At 55.2% G+C, this 26,291-nt stretch overlaps 1 protein-coding gene and 2 long non-coding RNA genes across 5 annotated transcripts in view; 2 read left to right on the top strand and 1 right to left on the bottom strand.

Moving 5' to 3' along the window:
• Positions 1-4,401: 4,401 nt before the first annotated feature.
• PAK4 (p21 (RAC1) activated kinase 4) overlaps positions 4,402-26,291 on the bottom strand; it is a 52,343-nt gene continuing 30,453 nt past the window's right edge. The window contains exons 1-10 of one of the 2 annotated variants that reach the window (XM_066348235.1): positions 25,370-25,531; positions 15,701-15,774; positions 14,185-14,440; positions 10,945-11,406; positions 10,297-10,734; positions 8,845-8,978; positions 8,485-8,611; positions 7,294-7,419; positions 5,887-6,021; positions 4,402-5,384 (exon numbers count right to left, since the gene is read on the bottom strand). In XM_066348235.1, coding sequence (XP_066204332.1) covers positions 5,229-5,384; positions 5,887-6,021; positions 7,294-7,419; positions 8,485-8,611; positions 8,845-8,978; positions 10,297-10,734; positions 10,945-11,406; positions 14,185-14,388 — 1,782 coding nt within the window. In that variant the 5' untranslated portion in view covers positions 14,389-14,440; positions 15,701-15,774; positions 25,370-25,531 and the 3' untranslated portion in view covers positions 4,402-5,228. Of the gene's footprint in view, positions 5,385-5,886; positions 6,022-7,293; positions 7,420-8,484; positions 8,612-8,844; positions 8,979-10,296; positions 10,735-10,944; positions 11,407-14,184; positions 14,441-15,700; positions 15,775-25,369; positions 25,532-26,291 lie in introns of those variants that run through there. The other variant, XM_066348233.1, reaches the window with a different exon arrangement.
• Positions 17,845-20,200, top strand: LOC136380854 (uncharacterized). The gene is made up of 3 exons (XR_010746997.1): positions 17,845-18,396; positions 18,774-18,943; positions 19,965-20,200. It is a non-coding gene; the product is annotated as an uncharacterized lncRNA (long non-coding RNA).
• Positions 25,376-26,291, top strand: part of LOC136380466 (uncharacterized) — a 39,547-nt gene continuing 38,631 nt past the window's right edge. The window contains exons 1-2 of one of the 2 annotated variants that reach the window (XR_010746952.1): positions 25,376-25,457; positions 25,995-26,161. This is a non-coding gene — a long non-coding RNA (uncharacterized lncRNA). Of the gene's footprint in view, positions 25,458-25,773; positions 26,162-26,291 lie in introns of those variants that run through there. The other variant, XR_010746953.1, reaches the window with a different exon arrangement.

Below are 26,291 nucleotides of genomic sequence, written 5' to 3'. Positions count from 1 at the left end.
GTCCTACAAGGTCACAGTAGCCTAAGAAGTGACTGCCCTTCAAAAAGGCATTGTGCGGTCACTTCCCCACCTGGCCCTGGGGGCATCAGAGTTTGAGCCTCTCGGACCTCTCCGACCAATCTCTCCTGCTCGCTGTTCAGTCGCACCACCTACGCAAGCAAGGCTTCAGGCCTGGTTTCCTAGGCCCTGTCACCCTGGACGGGCTCTTCCTCTCCATGTACCTCAGACTCCACATTTGTGAAATGGAGGAAGCAGGGAGATGGATTCCCTGGGCCCTTCTTAATAAGTTGCGGGGTGCTTTGGGTGATGGGAATGCAGCATAATCAAATGTCAAAATAACGTAGAGATGTTTTCTCTGAACATATGTACCCTGATTTATCAATGTCACCCCCTTAAAATTAATTAAAAAAATAAGTTGTGGGGAGGCATAAGGTTTGAGGTCCACAATGACTGTCACTCTCTCGCTCTCAATCCTGGTTACATGTTAGAATTACCTGGATAATTTTCATTTTAAATACCTGTGACTAGACCCCAATCCACACCAAAGGGGCTGCCCTTCGCTTATATTTAATAGAACAGACCTTCAGCTTGGCCTTTGAGGCCCTTATTCCTCCCAAGGTCCATTTCTTGTTTATTCATTCTTTCCTTTTATCCTCAGCCCTCTACCTTTCTCCCCACTGGGAGCCATGTAAATGTGTCTTTTCTGGTCTTGCAAAATGACTGTTTTATGTCCTCAATTTGTAATTTATACACCTGACCTGGTATTGTAGCTCTTCATTTTACTTTTCCATCACTGGTTTGGTTCCCACTCCCCATGGGCACACTTGGTCCCTGGCTCCTGCCGGCTACACGGGAGCCCTTCCTTGTCATGCACCCCTCAATGTATCACTCACTACCCTGGGATAGACACCCCGGCTGCCTCCAGCTCCCGTCTCATAAATCCTGCTGCAGTGAACATTCTCAGGCATGCTCCCACATGGTCTGGAGTGAGATTTCCTTTGGTAGGTCATCTAGGAGCTGAATTACTGGAAAATATTATTGTGCAACTACAGTTGACCCGTGAACAAGGTGGGGGGTTAAGGGTGTTGACCCCTCATTCCTGCAGTTGAAAATCTGTGTTTAACTTTTGACCTCTCCAAAACTTAACTTCTCCCTTGGTATCCATGGGAAATTGGTTCCAGGACCCCCTGCAAATATCAAAATCCACAGATGCTCAAGTTCCCTATATAAAATTACTTAGATCGCCTGACCTGTGGTAGCGCAATGGGATAAAGCGTCAACCTGGAACGCTGAGGTCACTGGTTTGAAACCTGGGCTTGCCTGGTCAAGGCACATATGGGACTTGATGCTTCCTGCTCCTCTCCCCCTTCTCTCTCTCCCCCCCCACCCCACCTCTCTCTCCTAAAAATAGAATAAAGTCTTAATAAAAATATTTTTTTTTAATTACTTAGATAAATGCATACTGTTGGCCCTCCACATCCTCAGACTCTCAACCAGGGATTGAAATAGTACAGGTATTGCCCTGGCCCATGGTGTACTGGATAGAGAGTCATCTCAGAGCACTGAGGTCGCTGGTTCAATTCTGGGATCACCAGCTCAATCCCAAGTGTGCCGGTTTGAGCCCTGGTCAGGGCACATAGGAGAAGCAATCAATGGGTGCACAACTGATTGGAACAAGTTGATGCTTCTCTCTCTCTCTCAAAAAAAATTAAAAAGTACAGGTATTTATAGAAAAAATTCTGTGTATAAGTGAACCCATGCAGTTTAAATCTGCATTGTTCAAGGGTCGGCTTAGTGATAGAATTTGTCTTTTTCCAATTTCTCCAATTACTAATGAATTGAGCACTTGTGCACACTCTTGTTGGCCTTTGGGGTTTTTCTTTCTGTAAGTTGCCTGTTTGTACCCTTTGCTCATTTTTCTATTGGGTTGTTCTTTTTCTTGTTAAAAAAAAATCTTATCGGTGTTAGACTTTACAAATATTTCACCTATTCTGAACCTATTATATTTGTTCATGTCCTTCCTTGAACAAATTATTGATATAATCAAATTTTTTCTTCATAATTTGTTCCTTTGAAGTTTTAAGAAGTCCTTCTCTGCCTCTAGGTCATCAAATATTTTCCTCTATAGACTTAATAGTTTACCAGCAGGAGTAAAGTAACACAATTCTATAGTAATAGAATTTTTTAGCTAGACACAAGACTACATTTCCCAGACTAAGCTCTGGCCAATGAGGCCATAATACAAACAGCGTCCTGTCCTTAAAGGGTAGTGCCTTCTTACTATCCTCCCCTCTGGTGGTGGTACCACATGGAAGAGGCCACAATCTGAGTGAGGAGAGTGAGATGAAAGGAGACCAGGACCTTGCTGACTGGGCGGGGCTGAATCCCACATTCCTGTCTCAGCGGCTCTCAAACTTGAACTGGCCTCAGAATCCCATAGCGTGCTTGTTACAGTGCAAATTGCCAGGCCCCTCCGGAGTGTGCTTGAGCCTGAGGTGAGTGGGGGCCAGGAACTCGCATTCACGTCCAGTTCCCAGAGATGCCACCAGTCCCGGAACCACACTTTGAGAACCACTGTTTTGACTTACTTAAATCTGACCTTCACATATCCCTTGGCTCCCTCTCCCGGGCCGTTGCTGTGGCTGAATTCTCGCTGCTTGTGGAGCACAACTCTGGACAGCACCTGGACAAGGCGAGACCCTGTGCCCCATTCCGCAGAGGCAGACGTGTATTGAGCCGCCACACCTGCCCTTCTGGGTGCATCCTTGTTCACCAAGACTGGAAGCCTGAAGTTACCCCGTGAGACTCCCTTGCTTGCTCGGGTCTGTGAGATCCTCCAGTAGGAGGCTTCCAGTGGGAACAGGATGGAAAGCTGAAGTCATTCCATTCAGTGCAGCAGAGAAACAAGTGCACTCTGATAGTGCCACTGACCCCTTCTGTCCCTCTAGACCCATGGTGGCAGCCCCCACCTTTAAAGACTACTAGTTCGGTTATAGGCCCTCTGTGGCTTCTTAGCCTCCTCAGTGTCTTGGTAATTGACCCCCTATACTAAATCCCATTCACAATTAGAGGGGTTTCTGACTGATACCATGGAAAACCCTTCAGCACGGGCATCAGCAGGGCGAGGCAGTGGGCCTGGAGGAGGAGTTCCCCAAAGTCATTCTTTAAGAGTGCAGTGATGTGACCAATCATAGTTACCGCGGGGCTCCGCATCCACAACCCCAGCGGCCTCTCCACAGGCGCCCAGTGAGATCAGTGTCCTTGAGCTGCACGCATGGCGGCAACATTCGGGTCTTCACCGTCCTCATCTGCTTTGGCTATCATGGGCATGCCAGCCTCCTAAATTGTCTTCTGGAACAATTTGTACAAGGTAGGAATTACCTGATCCTTCAAAGTCTTCTAGAACTCATTTGTAAAAGCATTCTTGCTCCAAGTATTTTTTAAAGTATGTGTATGTGGGGGGCTATTTGGTCCTTTGTTTTCTATTTCCCCTTACACCAATTCTGGCATTTTTCCCCAGACACTCTGTGACTACCCAGCTAGACCGTGCAGGGACTTGGCAAGGCTGTCACAGAAACAGGACCCCAATTCTTGGGGATGCTCAGGAACAGTGGAGAGGGGGGTTAGGGGACATCACATGACAGTGGAGGAGAACAGGAGATGTGGAGCACGCCGGAATCCCTCTGCCCGTACTACACACTTCCACCCACAAACCAGGCTGAGGAGGCTGGTGCCAGTGACGCCTGCCGGCTCTGGCGGGGGCTGACTCCTCGTCCCTAGCCGTCCCTGCCCGATACTTCTCAGCATGCTGGGGAGGACACATACAAAGTCCAGCACTGGCCTGGAGTGCTCGGCGCCCAGAATGCAGAAGGTGCCCTGTCACCTCAATGTCAGCTAGATTCCTTCTCCCCAACTTGGGACCCAGGCTCAGCCTCCTGGAGGCTCAGCCTGGAGGGAGGAGCTTAACTGATGGTTCTCTCTGGAGCTGGCAGCCCCAGGTCCATCCGCCCTAGCCAAGCCCCAAAGCCCGTCTGCCCACTGGCCAATTTACTAACATCAGCTCACTCAGGATCAGTTCCTACCTACTCAACACACTCAAGATCACCTTTAAAATAAGTTCCCAGGAATCACAGATTTGGTAGATTGGTCATCTTGGCAAACTGACTTCTCCCAGGCCTGGGAGGGCGGTATCAATCCTGCCCCCATGACCAGGGGCTTTATCAGCTGCTCTCCACCTGGCACTCCCTTACCACCCACAGACACAGCCCTTGCCCTTCGCTGGGCTGGAACCCTGGGGTTAGCCAGGCCACCCTCTCCCAACTCCAGAGCCCCTCCCCCCAGGTGGCCTGGGTATGGAGGGGCCTCTACACACACATACACACACAAATCAAGAAAATGTTTTAATTGTAAAACTAACTTGAGGGAGGGGAAGGCAAGGCTGCACCAAGGGGACAGAAACCCGATTCTTCAAGCAGTGGTCCTGTCCCTGGTGCCACCCTGCAGGACAGGGACCATCTGTTCCAGGTAGGAGCAGGGGCTAGAGTGTTATAAAATGACAATATAAATAGACTTCTAGAAAAGAAGAGGCTGTCCAGGTGCAGTAGTCATTTTCTGCAGAGGCTGGGGGTGGGAGGGGAGCCCTGACTCGTCTCCCCGTCCAACCACAGAAAGGGGCGCAGGGCTAAGGGAAAAGGCCACTCTTCAGACATTCATGATTGACCCCCGCCATGGCTCAGGGGAGTGGGGGCTGTCTGTTAGGCAAGGTCTCAGAGACACCCACTCGCAGGCTGGAGGGCAGAGGCACGGGACCTTCCGCTGCGTGCACACCCGTTACACACACACACACACGCACGCACGCACACACACACACACACACACACCTCTTTCGTAGTGTTCTCTCCACCCCAAGCAGCTCCCACTGCAGATTTCCAGTGATGGGAAGGCCGCCTGTCCTTCCTGGAGACAGGAAAACCAGCAACATCCTGTCCCAGATGTGTGGGGAGTGGGGGTCCTGGGAGCCTTATTGCTCCCACAAGTCTCCATGTTTTTAGACAAAATCAAAACCAGAGTTCAGTAGTAGGGTCCCACACTCTGCCCCCCAGTAAGGAAGGTGGTGTCACACGGAGTGTCTCCCAGGCTGGGGGGAGCAGGGGGTGGCCCCCCGCTGGCCTCTGGCAGGGCGAGGGTGACCCAAGGGGCTCTTTGGTTCAGGGACAGGGTGCCAAGCCTCATCTGGTGCGGTTCTGGCGCATGAGGGGCACAATGCTGGCGGGCGGGCCCGCTTTGGCCAGGAACGGGTGCTTCAGCAGCTCAGCTGCCGTGGCCCGCTGCGCTGGGTCCCGCACCAGCAGGCGGTCCAGGAAGCCCTTCAAGGACGGTGACACCTGTGTGGGAGGCAGGGGAGAGAGTCAGGGGAGAGGGTCCCTGCTTGGGTCTGAGAGCCAGCTCCACTGCTCACTCGCTGTGGGGGCCTCGGTCTCCTCCTCTATCTACTGCTCACATCTACTGCACAAGTCGGGAGGAAAAAGGTACCAGATGTCTAAAGCTTGGCCTTAGGAACTCATTTCCTCCCTATTTTCAAAGTTTGGTGAGGCTCTGGCAGACGCTGGTGCTGGAGGTGCCCCTTCTCACCAGGTAATGCCTTTTCTGAACCTGGCTGTTACATGCCTTCAGCCAGGCAGCCTAGGCCCCTCTGTGGGATGAGGAGGGCAGAGGCATTTCCACAAACACTGGAAGCCTGGGAGGGGATGGCATTCAGTGGCAGGACATATCAACACCCAGGCCCATCCACACCCAGTGCTCTGGCTGGGCAAGTGTGGGTGGTGCCCAGCCACCCTGAGGGCTTGGGTCACCTTGCCCACCCACCTGCCTGCCAGCAGGGCCCACCTTGTGCAGGTTCTTCAGTCGGGGTGGCAGGTTGTCCCGAATCATCTTCATGGCTTTGAGGGGTGGCTCATTGAAGTAGGGGGGCTCTCCGTCCACCATCTCGATCACCATCACTCCCAGTGACCAGATGTCCACCTGCAGGGAAGGGACAGCAGGGCGGCACTGTGCTGGGCAGGCAGGGCCCGAGGGAAGCCTGGGAGGGACGGCTCGCAGCTCCGCTTCTGCCTCTGCAACCCAAGCTCTGGACCCAGAACACCCACTCCGACGCCACGCCTGCCAACCCCACCGCCCCTCACCCAGGGAGCCCGCGGAGGGGTTCTGCCCACCCAGCCTTTGTCCCCTCTTTCTGCTGAGCACTCAGTTTCCTCTGGACCCTCACCTCACTCTCAGCCAGGGGCAGGCAGGGGTTGTGGGGGCATGACCAGGTTCACTGGGACATAGTAACTGGGTTAGGAAAAGGCAGTCAGAACCAATCAGAACCAACCTGAGACAGTAACCCAAATATGCTATGGTGCCCAAAGGCAGGGAGACGTGTCCCAGTTGCCAGGGTCATCTCTGCTGCCGTAAGGGCAGCACCTGCCTGAGTAAACCCTACAGAGATTCAGGGCCCGAACAGAGACCACGTGGACGACTAGTCCTGAAGCCCACTACCCTCTAACGTCACAGTTTTGGCGACCCACAGCTTCTAGGTTTCGCTAAATCCATTTGAGCTGAGTTTGTCACTCACAGGCTGCCATGACTTAGATGTCCCCTCAGAACCTCACACCAGTCTCCCTTCCCAATGTGACTCCACTCCAGCCTGAGGGCCCCCATGACATGCTCCCCAGGGTGTGTTGCACGGCCAGGCATGGGTCAGGTGTTGCTGACTGGAGAAACCTCAGGGCCAGGCAGGTGATGGCGCTGAGTGAAGCAGGTCAGTGCGGGCAGCAGGAAGGGTGGGGGCTATGGCCAAGACGAAGGTGCTGCCCTTCATACAACAGAACACCCGTCCATACTGCCAATGGTTGCCAGGTAGGAATTTGGCCACCACGTGGCCAGTTGTCTTGGTTTTCTGACAAAGAATGGGAATTTGGACTTTAATGAGAGACTTTTAAAAATGCTTGCAAAAGCATCTTCAGGCCAACCAGCCAGGAGCCGGCCACTTTGTGGCCTCTGCACCAGCTGTCAAACAGTCGTGACTACTTCTGCTCAGCACTTTGTTATCATTGCCAAGCACTGCGCCTGACTCAGAACAAGTACCCAGCAGGAATGAATGAATGAGTGCATGCTTGCCTTCCTCTTCTCCCACAGATTCATCCCTAGAGACCCATTCCCCAGACTGAGACCCACTTTACCCCAACACTGGCTGTTCTGATGTCACAGCATGAACTGGTGCTGACAGTGAACAACCAGCTGCCTCTGGCTCACCTCTGGCCCGTAGGGGAGGCGGGAAATGAGCTCCGGGGCCATCCAGTAGGGCGTGCCGACCAATGACTTCCTCCGTGGTACCTCTTTGCTCACCTGAGCGCAGAACCCGAAGTCTGACAGCTTCACCTGGGGTGGGGCAGGGCACAGGCAGTGGGGTCAGAGGTGCTGGCAGGGCGAGGGTGAGTAGAGGCACTCACCTTTTTAGTTCCTTGGCCTCCCTCAAGCTGAGTGTATACCATGTAGCCCAGAGGTTCGAGTCGGACCATGGGTAGCTCCACCAACTCTGACAGGGAGCCCTCAGGTGTCACTGCCCCAAGATCATACCATCTGCTTTCCAGACAGGGTCGCCCTAGGGTTGCTGAGGGAAGTGGCCTGAGTCCCACAGGTACCAAGGCTGGTACAGGGGGCCTCTGCTTCCCTGAAGTGTGAGGACACTTGGACTGCCTTTGTGACAACCAGGGCCATGGAACTAAGAATTTACATATTCTTGGAACTGTAGGCACTTTTCAAATTCTTGAGGACATGTATGGGCCTTCTCAACACCAGAAAGCATGCCCACAGAGAGTGTGTAAGTTCGGGTGGCTCACAGATTTCCCTAAAACACATCTACAGATCTTTGAAGGTACACAGTAGATTGAGACTCCCAGTGAAAAGGAGCTCCACGCTGCCACCTCTGTTGTCTGGATTAACTTTCCTGGGGCAGGGCAGGTGAATCACCAAGAATTTGCTTAAAGCCAAGGGGCCCTTCCACTGAAAGTCCACTCTTGATATATAAATGCAGGTTCTGGGCACTCTTGAGGCTCATCCATATACTTCACATTCAGAACTTCAGTCCAGAAGATGGGAGGCAGGGCCGCGGCCCACGGCCACCCCAGGTGTCTAGTCCCAGTGGCAGGAGATGCATATGGCAGAACTGCAGTAGCCACCCAAACGCATTCTTCCCTCTTTGAGCCGAGGGCAAGATTACAGTGGCCAGCACCCCGTAATCTTACTGATGGCAGAGCCCCTGCCAGCCTGGGCCCCAATGACTTCCTGAACAGAGCCCCTCACAGTCCTGACTCTGAACTGTTGCACGAGGAACAAACAAGTTGAATGCTCCTCAGGCTTCCGAATTGGGGGCCAAAGTACGCCATCACCGCAGAGGGGGAGCTGGGGAGGAGTAACAAAAGCCCAAGCCACCCAAATCCTCACCCTGCCGTCGTGGGTTAGCAGAATGGAGTCACTCTTGATGTCCCGGTGGATGACGCCCTGGGCATGGAGCACAGACAAGGCCTGCAGCACAGCTAGGCACACAGAGGCTATCTGCTCCTCATTCATCCTGTGTGGGGAGGGGTAAGCAATGGGGCAGGTAGGGCACCAGTCCAGGGTCTGAGAGGGATCCAGCCCCACCCTGGGGTGTGAGGGGGACCCAGCCCCACCCTGGGGGCCTGAGGAGCACATGGCCCTGCTGGCTCTGCCACCCCAGAGGTCTGAAGGGACCCAGCTCCACCTTGGGGAGCCTGGGGAGACAGCAGGCTGGGTGCCAGCCAGGATCCAGCTGCCTGGCAGTACCTGGTGTGAGTGACGATGTCGGTGAGGGCGCCTCCCTCCAAGAACTCCATCACCACCCAGAGCTCATCCCCCACCAGGTAGCTGTTGTACATCTCCACCACGTTCTCGTGCTGATAGTCCCGCATAATCACCACCTGGCGCAGAAGGCTGTGTCAGCATGGTAGGCGGAGGACCACCAGCTCCTGCCTTCGGACCCAGCCATCAGCTGCCCTCCTGCCTCACTTGGGCCTGGGCGTGGGCCCTGCCACATTGCAGGCGCAGTCCCACCGCTCACTCTTGCTCATTGAGATTACCCTGGACTGCCCTCCCCAATGCCAAGTCAACAGACCACAGAGGCAGCTTAGGCCTGAAGCTTCCGTTCTGAGGGTGCTCTCTACCGCATGCACTCACATTTCTGATCCCAACCGGTAACCGGTCCTGAGCTGGTCTCTGAGTGGCCCTGAAGACCAGGCTGGTGTTGAGAGAGGAAGGTGGGAAGAGAGCATCTAAGCACAGGGTTGAGACCAGGACAAGTAGGTATTAACCCAAGAATAAAAGGTGGTGGGGTGGGGGTGGGAGGAATTCACAGCAAGAAGGCCTAGCCAGGCAAAGCCTGGAGGGAGCATAGAGCTCACAGGCCGCATGCATCAAAGCTCAAGGCGCAGCTGAAGCACTATAATATGGGGGCTGAGGGATGGGTAATGGGGCACAGTTGAGTGCTGAGGGACCCCATATCAGAGCCCAGAGGCGGCTCCCACACAGACCACTCTCTGGAAGGAGCCAGGTGTCTGCCTTTGCAACAAGCTTCCTGGCAGAGAGGCCACCAAGAGCCAAAGGCCAAGGCCGGACAGAGCCAAGGACCTGGATGGGGGTGGGATTGAAATACTAAGCAAAGGGGCCAGACCTTTACCCTGCGGGCACTGGGGCCCTTCAGGAGTCACTAGGGGGAGGAGGGTAGCATGGTCCTACCATCATAAAGAGCCCTTTGGCTGCTGTGTAGGGGATGCCCAGCGGGCACCCAGAGGAAGGCTAGAGCAGGGCCCACTGGGAGAAAACGGGGCTGCACGGAGGTGGCAGGGGACATGCACCAGTGAGGTCCAGGGCAGGGGACAGGATTGGCAGGGTCTCTCTAGACAGGGAACCAGAGGACAAGCAGGAGTTTGGGGAGACACTTTGGGGCCAATTTGGGAGTCAATGGGTGTGCACGGCCTGGAAGACGCTTAGAGGACAGACTTCAGTGGGCCCAAGGGTCCTAGAGCTGGGGTTCAGGGAGGGGCCAGGAAAGGGACAGACATGTGGCTGTGGGTACTGTGGGAACAGAGGAGTAGATGTGAGGAGGGAGAAGAGAGCCCAGCTCTGGGAAGTTAGCCTTGAAGCGCCTTCTGTCCCCACCTCCTAGGGCCTCAACACTATTGTGTGTGTGGTGGAGCACCGGGGAGATGGGAAGGGCAAGACAGGGAGGCGGAGGCCCACCTCGTTGAAGAGCAGCTCACGCCTCTGCTGCTTGCGCAGGTCCATCTTCTTGACGGCCACCAGACGGCCCGAGCTGCGCACGGTGGCGATGCACACAACCCCTGTGGAGCCCTCACCGATCTTGATGAAGTTGTCCAGGTAGGAGCGTGGGTCACCAGGGTCCACCACCAACTGCAGAGCAGCCCGAAACTGCTCATGGGACACACGCTGGGGTTCTCGCTGTGGAGAGCGGGGTCCGGGGGGCCCAGGGGCAAGGGGGCCAGTCGGGGCAGCGAGGGTTTGGGCTGCAGGGCCCAGCTGGGGCTCAGAGGCATGGGGGCCCAGCACTCCAGGGCTGGGGGGGCCACGAGCTCGGGCGGGAGGTCGGGAGGAAGAGGACTGGGGGACAGCCAGGCCCCCCACTGATGGCCCATTGGGGGCCATATTGTGAGGCTCCCCCTGAAACAGAAAAGAGAGGAGGCTGTCAGTGGAGGGGCCCAACCAGCTCTGCCCTCCCGAGCAGGACAGGGGCCCGGCTGCGGCACAGACACATGGTGGTCAGGATGGAGATGGACACTGGGCTGGGCACAGGTTGGAGTTGGTGGGTAGGGACAGGGAAAGCTCTGGGCAAGGGGCCAGTAGGGAGTCCTGGGCAGGGAGATCAGTTACCTGGGCGCCCCGGGACGGGTGATCTGTATCGGCCCGCGGGTACGTGTTAAAGGGCCGGCCAGCTGCCACTTTCGCCCCACTGGCCACACCAGCAGGCTGGGGAGTGCTGACATCAGGCCCAGAGAGGGGACGCTTGTCTCGGGAGGATTCCTGGGGCCCCCCTGAGCCTTCCCTAGAAGACTTAGGCTTCTTCTCTGGCCCCACCCGCCGCCGGTCACCACTGCTGCCAACCCCCTCGCTGCGACCAGCAACCCGGCCGTGGCCGCCCGCCTTCTCTGGGCTCCCTCTGGTCATGGCAGCCTGCTCCACGGGCATCCCATTTTCATGGCGGGCACGGGTGGGTGGCGGCGGTGGGCTGTCTCTCCTCAGGGAATTGGAGCGTGTCACCGACATGTTCTCAAACTCGTCCAGTAGCAGCGTGAGGGCCCCATCCTTGACACCTTTGCTGCCCCGCACGATGGTCTGGGGTCCGGGGTAATGGCGGGGTAGGGGCCGGGCAAGGAGGAGGGGGACAAAGGACATGTAACCAACACACAAGGAGAGAACACAACACACAGAGAGACAAGACAGAGACAAATGAGGAAATGCCATGGGGTGACGATGGCTGGGCAGGTGGGGGCAGCCCCGGGGAGGCCTGCAGCCCCTCCCCCAGCTCAGAGCAGTCAGTCACAGGAGCAGCTGAGGGAGTGAGCTCTCCTCAGTCAGGCTGTCACCTCCTCACTCCCACCAGAAGGCCACCCCTCCCCCACCAGAAGCACCCTCCTGTCTTTCTCTGGCTTCCCTGGCTGGGGGAAGGTTCTTGCCCTGTGGGGTGAAGGAGAAGGAGGGTAGAGACCACGCCACCCATAATCAGCCCCGGAGAGCTGCAAATTACAGGACGCTAGGGCCAGGACACAGCTTGGCTCTCCCTGCCCTGCAGCCTGCCGGTGTTGTTAACCCCAAAACCCACGTCCTCTGTTCCCCTGGAGGCCCAGGGTGGGGTACAGGGAGAGTCAGAAAGGACTAGGCACAATAAAGTGTGTCCCAAACCCCTCCAGTGCTCAGCCTCTACGCCCACACTCTGATCCAGGCCTGGCCACTTCTCGGAATCATGGCCTCCAGGGTTTCCTGCCTCTCACTTAGCTCCAGCACATGGGTTTCAGTGCTCTTCAAACACACAGGCAGCGTCTACCTCAGGGCCTTTGCAATGGCTGTTCATACTGCCTGGAATATCTTCCCCCCAAATAAGCCATCATTCCCTCCCTCCCTTCCTTCAGGTCTTTGCTGGAAACTCAGCTTCTCAGATGGAGGCTTTTACTGACCAGCCGTCCTAAGTGCCAGCCAACAATCCCTATCTCCCCAACCCCTGGTTTTTTTTTGGTTAGAGCACTTAAAACCAGTGGACATAAAAAAGCACACACAGCTCCTCTGGTGCAATGTGTGTGAAGGCAGTGACTGGGTCGTTTCTGCTCTGGTTAAATCAGTGCTCAATAAACATGTGCTGAAGGAGTGAGTGAGTGAGGGGAGCTGGGTGGAGGCTGTGGGACGTAAAGAATATGGTCTCACCCCTGTGCTGTCAATCACTGACACACCAGACATGGCTGAGGGCTGCTAGACACCCTGAAGTCAGAACTGTCTTTGGTGTGCAGAAAACACCGATCCCACATGCCCACCTACTGGCTACAGTGCCCCTATACAGCCTGCCCCTGCCTCTCCTGAGCCTGGGCTCCCAGCTGGGAAGTCCGGCTTTGCCCAGGGACCCAGTGAAGCAAGGCAGAAGTGTCTGGGGGTTGCGGAAGGGCCTAGGAGAACTGGGCAGCAAACAAGCAAACACAAGTGCCACAGGGCCCCCAAGACAGCGTTAGCTGTGTGGCACCTTTGTGTGAATTATGACAAGGTGCCCCTTCCTCCTGCTGGACACAGCCCCAAGCAGGACCCATGGCTGGCAGGCCAAGCAGGGGCTAGGTTCTAGGAGGTGCCTTAGTAGGGGCATAACCAGCACTCGAGCAGCTACAGGGCTGGGTAGGGGACGAAACTGAGGTTGCCTGGGTGGGGCCTGTGGCTCAGAGCAGCCAAAGCCCTGCCTGTGGACACAGCTGCCACTCAGCTCCAGCCGATCAGTCAGGAGGAGCCAGAAATAGAGGTCTGAACATAAAATCTCTCACTTCTTTATGCAGTGACAAACAATTCAAAATATTCAGAAGCACCCTGCATGAGACACAGGAAACACCTAAGAGGGCCATCAGATTGAGGCCCTGGTGGGAGAGTGTATCCACTTGTGTCTATGCCCACCTTGCTGACCGCAGGGCCTCCTCCCACAGGCTGGGCCGGGCACTGGAAAGGATGAGTCAGCTGCAGCCTGGCCCTGGGTGCCGAGCCTGCTACACCCACCCCCACCCCTGAAACAACCCTGGCTTCGTTCCCCTGGCCTGAGGCCCTTCCCATTGCCACTGCCCTTCGGATAAATTCTGTGCTCCCAGGCTGGCTTCACAGCCAGGCCACCTCACTGCAGGCCATGCCTGGGACCTGAACCATGGAGAGGAAAGAGATTAAGAGCATGAGCCTTTTAAACAGACCTCGATTCATATCCTAAGTCTGCCCTATTGCTTAAGATGGCAGGAAAAATAAAAACAAACAAAAAAATCCAAAACCAAAAACGCCCAATGCTCATGTGGGCCTCTTCCTCCACTAAAAGCCCCACCACCTGCCTCAGGACTCCTCCCCCTCAGCCCTCAGGGCTCAGCTCAGGTGTCCTCTCCTCCAAGAAATGGACCTGGACCCCGGGCCTGGGTCAGGGGCCTTCTCTGGACTTCCCTAGCTCAGCCCTGACTACGTGGGGTGGTCACATCTAGGAACATGTCCGTGTGTCTCCCCCCCCCCCCCCCCCCGGCTGCCATGGGAGCTTTGTGTAAGGCTCAGGACAAGTTTGTGGCACTAAGGGCAGGAACACGGTGCTCTAGGTCTGAGGCTCCAGGAGAGCACAACTTAGGAGCTGGCGTGGAGGGACTGCTGATGGGATCAAGGTTAAGTGTGGGGTTGTCAGGGTTGCGGTCAGTACCGGAGGCACAGTGAGGGGTCAGTGGGTGGAAGAGTGGGTAAAAGGCCAGCATCAGGGGTGAGGATGAGGGTGGAGGGTTGGGGTGTGTGTCTGGAGGTCATAAGGGATTGGTCAGCGAAGAGATCAAGTGAGGGGTTAAGGGTTGGGGTCCCTCTGTGGGAGTTGGTGTGAATCAGCGGAGGAGGTGGTGGGTGCCAGCATACCTTGGGGGCCTCGTGCTGGATGGAGGTGATGCAGGCAGGGTCGATGAGGGGCTTGGGCCGGCGAGCCGACTCCTCGATCAAGCTCTGCCACTGGCGGGGCAGCCCCGTGAACTTCTGCTCGTGCTGGTCGAAGCCCGTGTGCACGCGGTGCTCAAAGTTGGATGGCGCTGAGATCTCTACCCGCTTCTTCTTCTTCCCAAACATGGTGTCAAGGCTCTCAGCACCAGGAGGGCAGACTTGGGCTCCTGCGGCAGGCCTGCAGGTGGGGGCTGCTCACCAAACCCGCCATTTCCCCTGCTTCTCTGGCCTTGCCCTGCTCTCCACCCCTGTCCCCTCCCTGGTCTCCCACTACCCCTGCCACCTCCGCAGTCTGTCCCTCATATATAGCCAAGGGGCCCCGTAAGCACCTGAGCCAAGTCACACCTCTCCCCTGCTGAGTGCCCACCTGTGGTTCCATCTCGCTCGGGGGAAAAGCCAAGTCCTCCCTGTGGTCCACCCCACAGGACCTGCCCCCATCACCTCTCTGCTTGTATTTTCCCCTTGCTCACACTGGCTTTCAAACCTCAGGGTTTACATTGGCTGCTCCCTTCATGGAATACTCTTCCTTAGTATCCATACCTGGCTCCTCCCTCCCCTCCTTTGTGAATCTTCTCCTGACTACTCTGAGTAAAAAAGCCCCCTGCTCCACTATCCTTCTCCTACATCACTTCATAGCACGTTTAACGTCTAGAAATTCTGCTGTTCCTGTTTGTGTTTGCTAGTTTAGTGTCTACAGCCCCCACACTAGAGTACTAGTGCCAAAGGCCAGGTCTCACGTGCCCAGTTTCCCCGGGTACCACTCCTGTGTCCAGCATGGTGGGCTCAGTGACCAGTAACTAATGGCCTGGCCACAACCATCGTGCTTTCCCAGCCTGGACTCTGGGACAGGAACACCACGCCCCTTTGGTTACTTTTTCAACAAATGGTTACTGAGCCTCCGTTCTAAGCATGATGCCTAGGCAGCCTCACCATGACACTCCCATATATAGGGAGTGTCAGAGGCTCAGAGGAGGGAAGTTCCTCACCAAGATTACATAGTGGAGAAAGACCCATGACATAACAGATACTAACAAACAAAACAGTTTCCATTTTTAGGGTCTGGGGTCTCCATTCAGGTAACTCAGAATAGTACCAGGCACAGTGTACATGCTTAATGAAAGCTGGTTTAAAAAACAAATGGTCTGAAGGGAAGACACACTGATGGTCCCACAGGAGACCAGAGAAACAATGAAAAGGGCAGCGGGATGACCAGAGAGCAAATCTCTCTCTGCCACTTACTCTGTGTGGTTTTGGACAATTGACTTAACTTCTCTGTGCTTTGGATAAACCATCATAGGGCACGGGGCTGGGCACAGGGGAAGGGCCCTGTCCTCGTTTGCTATTCCAATGGTTAGGATTACTCCTAGAAGTGTCCAAAGGAGGAGGGGGCTCAGGTCTAGCTCCCCTGTCCCACACATGGGCCCTGGAGTCCACAGACCTGGTTTGACACTGGCTGTGCTAGAAGTGCCCTTGGGCATGTGACATCTCCTCCTGGGGCTTCGGGTTACTCATCTGTAAAATGGGAAGAAAATGTCACTTACCTACTCATTCATTATTCACTCACTCATTCAGTAATAACTCATTTCTCTGTGCCCAGCCTGTGCTGGTTGGTGTCAGGGACACAGTGATGACTGAGATAGCTGCTGACACCCCAGAGTGGCTGGGACTGGGGTCAGGGAGCACCAGACCATCCTGAAGGGATGGCAGAGTGGAAATAAGGGGAGGCTTCCCAGAAGAGGTGCCATGTGAGCTTAGGCCCAAAGGACTAGGGGAAACACCCGGAGTATTTTATCTGGTTTCTGGCTAGCTGCCCAGCGCCTGGCACAGTGCCCAGCACAGGGTCAACCTTAAGCTCAGTGAGCCTGTGATCTATGAGGATGCTTAAAAGCACGTCTGGATGCAGCCCCCCCAGACCCTGGCTCTCCTTCCACGGGAGTGCTGCTCCTTTCCTGTGGGAACCCTGCGAGGGGAGGCCAGATAGGCTGCCACCCCTGGCTCAGAGGAAGGACCATCAATGGGCAGCCACCAGGAGAACTGGTTTGGCAGTGGGAGGGAGGTGGGTGGGGACTCACTAGCCAACTTGTCTCAACTGGTACGGGCTCCTCGGCCAGCAGGGGGCCAGAACCAGGTCTGGGCAGGGCTCCCTCTGCAGGCCCAGCCCAGTTTTCTGCAGGCTCCAGAGACCCCAGCTGCCTGGATGTGGTCAGAAGGGGGCCCCTGTGCCTCTGCCTCTTCTCTAACCCCAACCAAGCCAGAAGTCCCCTCACAGGGTCTCCCCCATCCCGGTGCCCTGAGCACTGCTCACCCCTCCCTCCCAGACGCCCACTGGTACCCGCGACCCACCCGCCTCCTCTCTCCCTGCTCTCAGCTCTTTCTAGCTGGTTTCTTGCTTTGTTCCTACACCTGACAGAGACCTGCTGTCACTCCAGGTCTCTGCCCTACGTCCTATCATCTCCTCACTGTCTTCCCAGATGCACCCCATTTTGGCCCCCAACCCAGCCTCACTACTCCCCTCACGTGGCCCCTCTCTCTTGGCCCTGCCCATCCTCCACCCCTAGCCAGAGACCTCTGCAGGACAGGATTAGCCACGTGACCCCTTACTGCACCCAGGAGAGGGAGGAGCTCAGGATCCACATGGGGTGGGCAGGAGGCAGCCAGAAAGATGGGCAGACAACCCAGAACCCCAGCCTGCGAAACCCTAAGCTGCCTCTGCACAGTGTAGCCAGTCAAATGTGACCTCACGGGGGAAGGAGATGGAGGGGCACACCTCCGGATATTTGCCTAGGGCCACCACTTCCCTCTGGGCACAGCATGGAGGGTAGGACAAACAGAGGAACTGGCCGTGTTTATAATGACCAGGAGGGAGCCCCACCCTGGGGAAGCTCCAAGCACAGCCGGTTCCTTCACCAGGCCCCCCCTTCCCACCAAGTACCCAAGCTCCTGACCTCCTGGGGGCCTCAGAAGCAAACGGAGAGGAGCTGCTACTTAAAGGTAGGGGCCTGCACCAGAGACGGAGGTGGGGGTGGCAAAGAGCGGGTGCTGAGGTTCAGGCAAGCTTGGAACTTCAGTCAGACAGCCCAGGGCCCAAAGCCAGGCTCTGCTGCCACGCACTGTGCCACCTCATTTCCGGTGCCCATGGAGTGGGATGAGCCAACCCACCTTGGGAGCCCTGAGCCAGCAGCTCAGCCAATCTGTGCCTTAAGTTTCCGCCTCTGTTAAAAGAGAGCTATCACAGTACGGGCTCCCAGAGTTTTTATAAGGAGTCACAGAGAGCACAGGCACTTATGGCCAAGACCTTAAGTAGCTGCACAGTAGGGAAGTATGTCACCACTAGAGCAGCAGCTAACACTTATTGAGCACCTACTGGGTTCTGCCCCCCCCCCCCTTTCTTAGTACCTAACCCAGAGTGTTACAGACAAAACAAGAACAACGAGGCACAGAGAGGACACACCACTTGCCTAGGTTACACAGCTTGGTAGCAGTGTGGACATGAGACTCCAGGCCTGTGCAACCAGAGTCTGGGGTCCCACAGATCTCAGAATGAGCAGCAGCTGCCTCTTGGGAGATTGACATGTGCTGGGCCCTGCTCAGTGCTCTCTGTGCCTAATCCCATTTGTTGGTCAAATAAGTTTGTGAAATATGATTTTTATGTTTGCTTGCTTATATTTGCATTGGGCTGGGCAGCACCAGTTATATGTGGGTCTGTGAAATTGCAGATTACTTTCCTGCTTAGGAAGGGCCATTGTTTTGCTAATATCTGCTGAAGGAGAGGTTTCATGTCAGAAAGTTTTGAAAAGAGAGAGGAGGAGAAGCAGAAAAAGCCATGGTTTGCAGGGAGAGCAGACAGAATGCAGAGTGCTGAAGAAGACAGTTTGTGCAGAGAGAGGGGGGGTGCAGATGGGGGACCAGAGCTGAGGGGCTCTGTGACTTCTGAATGAAGAGAGAAGTGTTTTCCCTGTGTGTGTTGCTTGTCGTCCGGTGCGAGACTTTAATAAAGGAATGGCCCACCATTTTTTGGCTCCACTGTTTCTTTACCATCCGTCCGAATTCAATGAGAACCTGCATGTGCACGGCCACAACGGCGGCGGCTCCTGGCCTTACACCACTCCACCCTCACAAGGAAATGTGAGACAGGTACTCTCATCATTTCCAGTATTCAGACAGGGACCCCAAAGCCCAGAGAAAGGAGCCCCTTGTCCAGGGCACCCAGGATTTGAACACGGGGAGTCCAGGCTCTTCCCTGCCTGTCCTGCCCCTGAAGGCTGCATGAGGCTATTGTCATCATTATCATCATCATTCCAGGGCTGGTCTTGGCCTCCCGACCCCCCTCCACTCCCCACCCCACCCCCACACCCAGACCTTGCCCTTCTTTTCCAGCCCTGAACCCTTCTGGGGGAGGGTCCCCACTTCCTAGCTGATCTGTCCCAGGCCTCCAGGAGTAGCAAGAGACAGCATAAAGTTGAGCTCTTGTTCCCTCCACTCCCCATGGTCCCTTATCTACCTTTTCACAGGCCTTTCGCATGACAGTCTGAAGTGGAAAAGATGTCTGAAAGCCCGTGTCTAAAACCAGATGTGGCTCGCTGAGGCTCGGCCCCAGTATTCATGCAGCCATCACCACAAGGGGACACTGATGACCCCACACATATGCTGAAGAGGAGCTCACTGTCTCCCTACAAGCTCGGTAAGGTGGCTATTCCTCTTCTCAATTTGCAGATGTGGAAACAGGCTCACAAAGGGAGATCTTGCACTAAGGTTACCAAGCAGAGATAGGCCAGGAAGATAGTCCAGTGCACTCCAGAGCTGTCATCCTTAAACTCTATGCTGGCCCAAGACTCCGCCCTGTGGCCCACAAGGCCCATTTCCTCTCCCCTCCTGTCCTTCCTCGTGCCCCCTTGCTCACTCTGCCCCAGCTACATGGACTTCCTCACTCTTCTTCAAACCCTAGAAATGCTGACACCTCAGGACCTTTGCACTGGTGGCTGCTACCTGCTGGAATTTTCTTCATTCTAATTTGCAAATGGCTCTCTCTCTCTTTCCCTCCATCCACATCTGTGCTCAAAATTCCCTGCTCCTGTCCTATCACTTTCTGTGCCCCATCTCCATTGTGTTTTCCTCGCTGCACTCAGCATACATTGCACATGTGTATCTGTGTGAGACTCTTCAGTGTCTGCCCCACCCATTGGAATGCCAGCTCCACGAGAGCAGGGCCTGTCATCTGGATTGCTCCCCACTGTACCCCAGTGCCTGCAATATGACTGGGCCCACAGTTGGCACTGATTCATCTGACCCTACTATGCTACTCCCCTGCTCCCATGCCTCAGCCTCTGCCCAGGCAGACTCGTGAAAGTGGTAGAAAAAGCCCCAGAACCCGCCTGACCGGGCGGTGGCACAGTGGATAGAGCATCAGACTGGAATGCGGAGGACCCAGGTTCGAGACCCCCAGGTTGCCAGCTTGAGCGCGAACTCATCTGGTTTGAGCAAAGCTCACCAGCTTGGACCCAAGGTCACTGGCTCAAGCAAGGGGTTACTCGGTCTGCTGAAGGCCCATGGTCAAGGCACATGTGAGAAAGCAATCAATGAACAACTAAGGTGTCGCAACGAAAAAAACTAATGATTGATGCTTCTCATCTCTTTCCATTCCTGTCTGTCTGTCCCTATCAATCCCTCTCTCTAACTCTCTCTCTGTGTAAAAAAAAAAGCAGCCCCTGGAACCCAGAGGCAGAGCGTGAACCAGTAAGGCCAGAGACAGAATGGAGGAGGACAGCATGAAGCCGGCAGCCACGAGCAGGAGACAGATACCTATGAGGTCCAGTGTTTGAACCCAAGAATGCAGGCACATTTTGCATTCTACTCTACAATGTTTGTTTCAATTTTAAAAAATCTTTTAAATTATTTCTCAGTGGGACAGGCAGTTTCCAAACTGTTCTAGTAAAAGCTTCACATTTTCCAGTCACCTTCCACTGGCCTGTCCTACCCTGACCTTTAATGAAGAAAAAATGGCCCCCCTCTCAACCCTCCCCACCAAGAAAGTGAGCCTAGCGGAAGAGCAGAGCTGCTGTGTGACAAAATTGTGTGTGTGTGTGTGTGTGTGTGTGTGTGTAAAACTCTTACCCCCGCCACTCCCCCTTCCCCCACCAGGCCCTAAATAAAGCAACTCCCCTGTCAGTAGAGGGAGATGACCCAGCTAGAACCTAGGGGCTCAGGGGCAGAGCAGGGGATGTGATGGGGTCACAGCCATCCTTTCATCTTCACCAAACTGAACCCCAAATCAGGAAGGGGACAATAAAGGGCTCACTGTCCACAGCCTGCACTCAGGCTTGTACCACCGGCTCCTGTTCACTCTTCTGCCATGATCTTTACCTTCTAGCTCTAGGAAGCCCTGCCCATGCCTCAGTTTACCTACTACCTCCCTGGGCTATGCTGCAACAATGGAGGGGAAACCTGGCTTACCTTCCTGGCTGATGGCAGGCTCCTCACTGACCACCCTTAATATCCCACGCCACTCCCACCTTCCCACGCCTCCTCCGCCCCTACTGCCCACCTGCGCTGCTCCTTATCCAAATCACTCTTCAGCCTTCCCACCACGAGCCTAGTTCCTCCGAGTTCTCACATACCTGGTCCCCAGACCCTGCCTCAAGCTTTGGGACAGACACATGCCTCCCTCCTTGGCAAACACCTACTCTACTCACAATAACACCATGATACTGACGCACCAACCCACTATCCAAACATTACTATCTACTGAGGACTGGTATCTGCCAGGTCCGGGAAGGGCTGACAGCAGCGGCCTGAACAGCCAGAAACATCCCTGCCCTTCCAGCGCTTACACTAACAGGAAGGAGACTGTCAATGGATGAAATAAGTCAGAAAAACAGTAAGTCAGATGATGAGTGATGAGAAAAATGAAGCGGGGATCAGAAAGGTTAAGGGGAGGTCTGAATTTTCAATGCGGTGGTCTAGGAGGGCCTCACTGAGAAGGTAACACTTGAGCAGAGACCCGAAGGGGGTGCGGAGAGGGAGCCACGTAGATACCTGGTGGAAGAGCACTGGGCATCAAGAAGAGCCCGGGCAAATGTCCTGAGGTGGGAACAAGCTTGATGAGATCAAAGAGCAGGAAGGGACACCAAGTAGCTGAGGCCTGGGGAGCAAGGGGGCATGTGATGAATAAGAGGGCAGGCAGGCGGTGGAGGCAGGTTGAGTAGGGACTTGTGGGCCACGGGAAGGACTCTGGCTTCCACCTGAGTGAGATGGAGCCACAGGAAGGTTCTAAGCAGCGGAGAGATGGGGAGAGATGGGACGTGATGCAGGTGTTCACAGGTTCCCTCTGGCTGTGCGCAGAGCACAAACTCTGGGGTTAGGACAGGAGCAGGGGGCCAGGGGGACCAGGTAGGAGGAGGATATGATGACCTAGGGGGAGACACAGGTGGGCCATGTGGGTGTGGTGGAAAGGGGAAAAAAGGGCAGGTTCCGGGTTCACGATAAAGGTCAAGATGGTAGGACTTGCCAAGGACCAAGTACCCTTTTAGTAATAGCTGGAGCGTGAGCGCCCCGGCGTCAGGAGCATGGTATGGTCTTGTCTATCACCACATCCTCCAGTGTAGCGTACTCTGGTGGTTGGTCCACCCTCTTCTGATCCTTAGCATCACCTAACATGTTATATGGTTATGTGTATGTCTGTTGTTATCTCCTAACTAGGTCTGTGGCTCGGCACAGGTAGGAACCACATTTCAGTTGGTTATGGCCAGACTTCAGAACCTAGAACAGGTCGCCCCTTCGAGGCAGCCGAGTGAATGGAGGGGACACACACAGACTTTGGCACTGACTCTAGCTTGGGCTGGTGCCAGGCATGCAGACTGAGCCATGCTGAACCCTCCAAACAGTTCTTGGATGAGTGGGTATGGGGTCTTCTTCCTTCCTATTTTCAAACCAGGAAACAAGCCCGGAGAGGAGAAGCCACTGCCCAGGGCTGCCCACCAGCAGGTCACAGAAGGGCCCACTCTGACTTGCAGAGGCCTTGTTGCCACCTCCTCAACCTCCTGCTTTCCAGCAGCCTTGGCTTCGGAATCTATGGGACCCCAGAATCTATGGGACAAGAACCAAAACAGAGACAACTCCACTAGAGATGACAGAGTCAGGATCAGAAAAGCTGCCATGGTTAAAGGGAACTGAAAACATGTTAAACAAAATTCTCCAAGGGCTTCCCCCTTGGCTCAAATTATGACTTGACGACTTGACACAGTACTTCCCCGCAGCCCTGCCAATCTCGGGACCTTGTCTCCTCCCCTCACTTCACTCCGACCACCGGAATGTTTAGTTTTGAACACCAGAATCTTGTCCCAGCCTCGGGGCCTTTGCACCTACTATTTCCTCTGTCCAGAGCTGCATGGCTGACCCTTTCTTAATATTCAGGTCTTAGTGCAAATAAAACTGTCTCAGAGAGGCCTCTTGACACCCCTTGACACAATTTATATACCCTGCTTTATATTTCTCTATGGCATTAAGTATTACTTATTATTAATGAATAATTATTCATTATTACTACCTGTTGACTGTCAGACAGTCCCTGGGAGAATGTTAGCTCCCAGAAAGCAGGGGCCTTTGTCTTGTTCTTGCTGTATGCCCGCATCTAGAGCAAAGCCTGGGCACACAGTAGGCACCCAGTAAGTATCAGTAGAACAAAGGACTGATGCCCTTGCCAGTGTGACAAGTCTGGACCCTGAGGAGAGGTAGAGAATGGTGTTGGGGGCAGAGGGCAGACAGGAGTCCGTACGACCCGTCCCACACTGCCTGAATCTGACCTTGATGCCTGAGAAGGAAATGGGGCCCAAGTCTTTAGAGAGCGAACCTGTTTTTGTGTTCCAAACACAGGAAGCCCCCCTTTGGGGATCTATCCCCAGGCCCTCCTCACCACAGGGAGGCCCACCCCAGCCATGTGTCCTCGGCTGGAGAGCTGAGAAAGGGACAGCATATTTGGACTACCGGTAAGAGGCAAGTCATGCAGCGGGGGATGATGCCGGAAATCCATGAGTCTCCCCAATAGGTCAAATCCCAGAAAAACACATAGACCCGATTCACCCTGGCCTTGGGAAGCAAAGCCTAAAGTCAGGAGTCTGGGGAGTGAGGAGCAGCCTTGCTCTCTGAATTCTGGCCAGAGGCAGCGTCATCCTCCCCCACCAGGCCTTGCACAGACTGTGCCAATACAAGGACTCAGCAACAGCTCATGGTTAAGAGCAGACTGTGCAGGCTCAGGTACCAGCTCTACCGCTGCAAAGCTGTGTTTCTCTGAGCAAGTAACTCAACCTCTCTGGGCCTCAGTGTCCTTATCTGCAAACTGAGTGGAATAACAGTCCCTATTTCACAGAAATATCTATTAGATCAAGTCAGATGACATTTAGAATACTGCATGGCACCCAGGGGATCCTCACTCCATGTTAGCTGCTGTTACTATTACTGCCTTTGTTGTTGCTGCACTGAGTGAATAAAGGAACAATCAAAGAGAATGCTGGGCAATAGCTCCTGGCCAGAGCAACTGTGCCATTCTTACTATCGCTGTTCAATTTCACTTTCCCCAGGGCTGTGCTGGGGGAGTATCATGGGCTGCCCCTGTCTGACGACACATCTGCCTCTCCTACTGGACTGGAAGCCTCTGAGAAGACAGGGCCTGGGGCCATCTCAGCCACCCTGTGTCCTCTGCTCTGCACAGCCAAGGTGGGGGGTGGCAGCTCGGGCGTGGCTGGATGTAAAGACGCTGCTTCCTTTACAGAGCTGGGCCCAGGCCCGGCGCCTGGCACAGAGGGAGCACCTCCGCCAGACCCAGGCTTGAATACCCCCGCCCCTCCTGGCCAGGCACAACAGGGCACAGAAACAAAGGGCCCCGTTCTATCCCTCACCCCCCAGAGGCACCCAGGCTGGGGAAGAACAGCACAACAAACCTGACTGTGGGTGAGCCCGCAGGGACTGAGGAAATCAGATTAGACTTCATTCATTCCTCCCCAAAGCAGGCAGGAAGGAGGGAGAGAGTACAGGCTCTAGAGCCAACCCAAGCCCTCTCCTGCCATCACATACACACCACACACACACACACACACACATGCGCGCGCACCCTTGCAACAGAGGCACATGAAGACACTCCACAGTACACAGGCCATCTGCAGAGACTACGACACAGACACAGCATGTCCAGCCACACAACCACAGGCACACAGGAACAGACACAGGTCATACAGAAACCTCCCTGAGCAGCCAGAGGCAGCAGCAGCCAACCCAACCCCACACGGGTAGCAACTGTCCAGGAGCTTGGACATGGGAAGGGACATCGCAATCTGAGCCTCAGCTTCTGCCTCTCAGATATGGGCCCTGGCAGAGTGAGCCCAAGGGAAATGTGAGGCATCACTGGGAGGATATGGGGAAGCAGTCTGAGAGGGGCCCGGCTCAGAGGAAGCTCAAGTAATGGAAGGGTTGGGACACTAGGGAAGCCACTGCTAGGTCCCTGAAGTCCCCATTTACCCAGGACCCTTCTAAAAACTCTGTAAAGACCCACACACATCCCAGAGATGCAGGCACTCCTAAGAGACCCACAGACACATACCAGTGACAAGCACGATACAGATCTGGGCCACCATCCAGACACTTAGGTACACGCCTGCACACACAATTCCAGACACTATAACTGAACTTTCCTAGAAAGGTGGACCCAGGACCACACACACCGAGGATCAATCCCCAATTCACAGAGCACAAGACCCACAGAAGCCTAGATCCATACACAGTAGGTAGTGAGCCCCCATGGCACCCCCATGGCCAACTCCAGGAACACCCAGGCAGGCACAGCCCCTCAGAACCACCCCCATGCAAACCAGACCCCAGGAACGCACTCCCACTGAGATGCTCAGGGACCTGTTCTGAGACATGTAATAAGCCCCAGCAAAGACATCTGCCACCACTGACACATGGCAATGGTGACCCTGCCCTTGGCCCCAATAAAGGCGTGGCCCCGTGATCACATGCTCACGCTAGCTCAGGTGACCAGGCAGCACAACTGCTCTCCTCACACCCAGTGCAGCCCGCCCCTCTCCTCCCCTCCTGCCTGGGGCCAGGGCCAGCTCACCTCCACCATCCTCTTCCCTTAGTCCTGGGTCACCCTCAGCGGGGTGAGCCAGCAGACAGAGGCTTCCAGCTGGGAGAACAGAGAGCAGGTATCAAGGGGCTGCCCTGGCCTCTGACACAGGCACCCACCAAGGAGAGCTGGCTGGGCTCTGTGCCCCAGCCTCCCTGGCAGCGGGAGTGACGCTGCCCTGCCCTGGCAGGAGTTGAGCTCGCTGTGGCTCCAACCCATGGGAGGGGGAAGGGGGAGACTGAGGGGGAGGGACAGAGGGAGGCAGGGAGGCGGGCTGAGCCTGGAGAGCCTGGGCCACATCACGCACAACTGTCCAGCAGAGGGTGGGGTTGGGCAGGGACACAGGAAGAGGGGACTCCAACCACAGCCCTGACGTCAGCAGGGCCAGTCCCTCACTAGCACCCCCACACCCCCACCTCGCTCCCCAGCTAGGCTAGGGGCCAGGGGCCAGGGAAGCAGCGGCTGCACAGCGCCGAGAGCAGCTGGCAGGGCAGTTAGGTTTGAAACAATGACCTGGCTGGAGGGCAGACAGAAGGATGGAGAATGAGTGGACTCTGGTAAGGAAGGGTGGCTGGAGATCTTGGGCTCACTGTATTCCTTATCCTCCACATCCAAGCTGTGAGTCCAGCAAGAGCTCCAAGAAGGCGCAATGAAGGCGAAGCCGCCTCTCCAGCTCTGCCGACTCACTCACTCGCTCACTCACAAGCACAAACCAGAGACTTGCAGCCTAGCCAGGAGGGGAAGATCAAGATCATGGTGAAGCCCCTACACGGCCATCAGCAGGTATGAGAGTGGGCCTGGGAGATATGGATGACAAGAATGGGGACATAGGAGGTGGGGAAGGCTGTGTCATGCTAGCTCTGTCTTACCAGGATGCAACTAACTCTTCTGAAAATAATGGCCCTTTAAAGTT

The sequence above is a fragment of the Saccopteryx leptura genome, chromosome 9 (genome assembly GCF_036850995.1).
Source record: "Saccopteryx leptura isolate mSacLep1 chromosome 9, mSacLep1_pri_phased_curated, whole genome shotgun sequence".
NCBI lineage: Eukaryota > Metazoa > Chordata > Mammalia > Chiroptera > Emballonuridae > Saccopteryx > Saccopteryx leptura.
The sequence above is the reverse complement of the archived record's forward strand: the minus strand, read 5'-3'. Positions and strand labels throughout refer to the sequence as shown.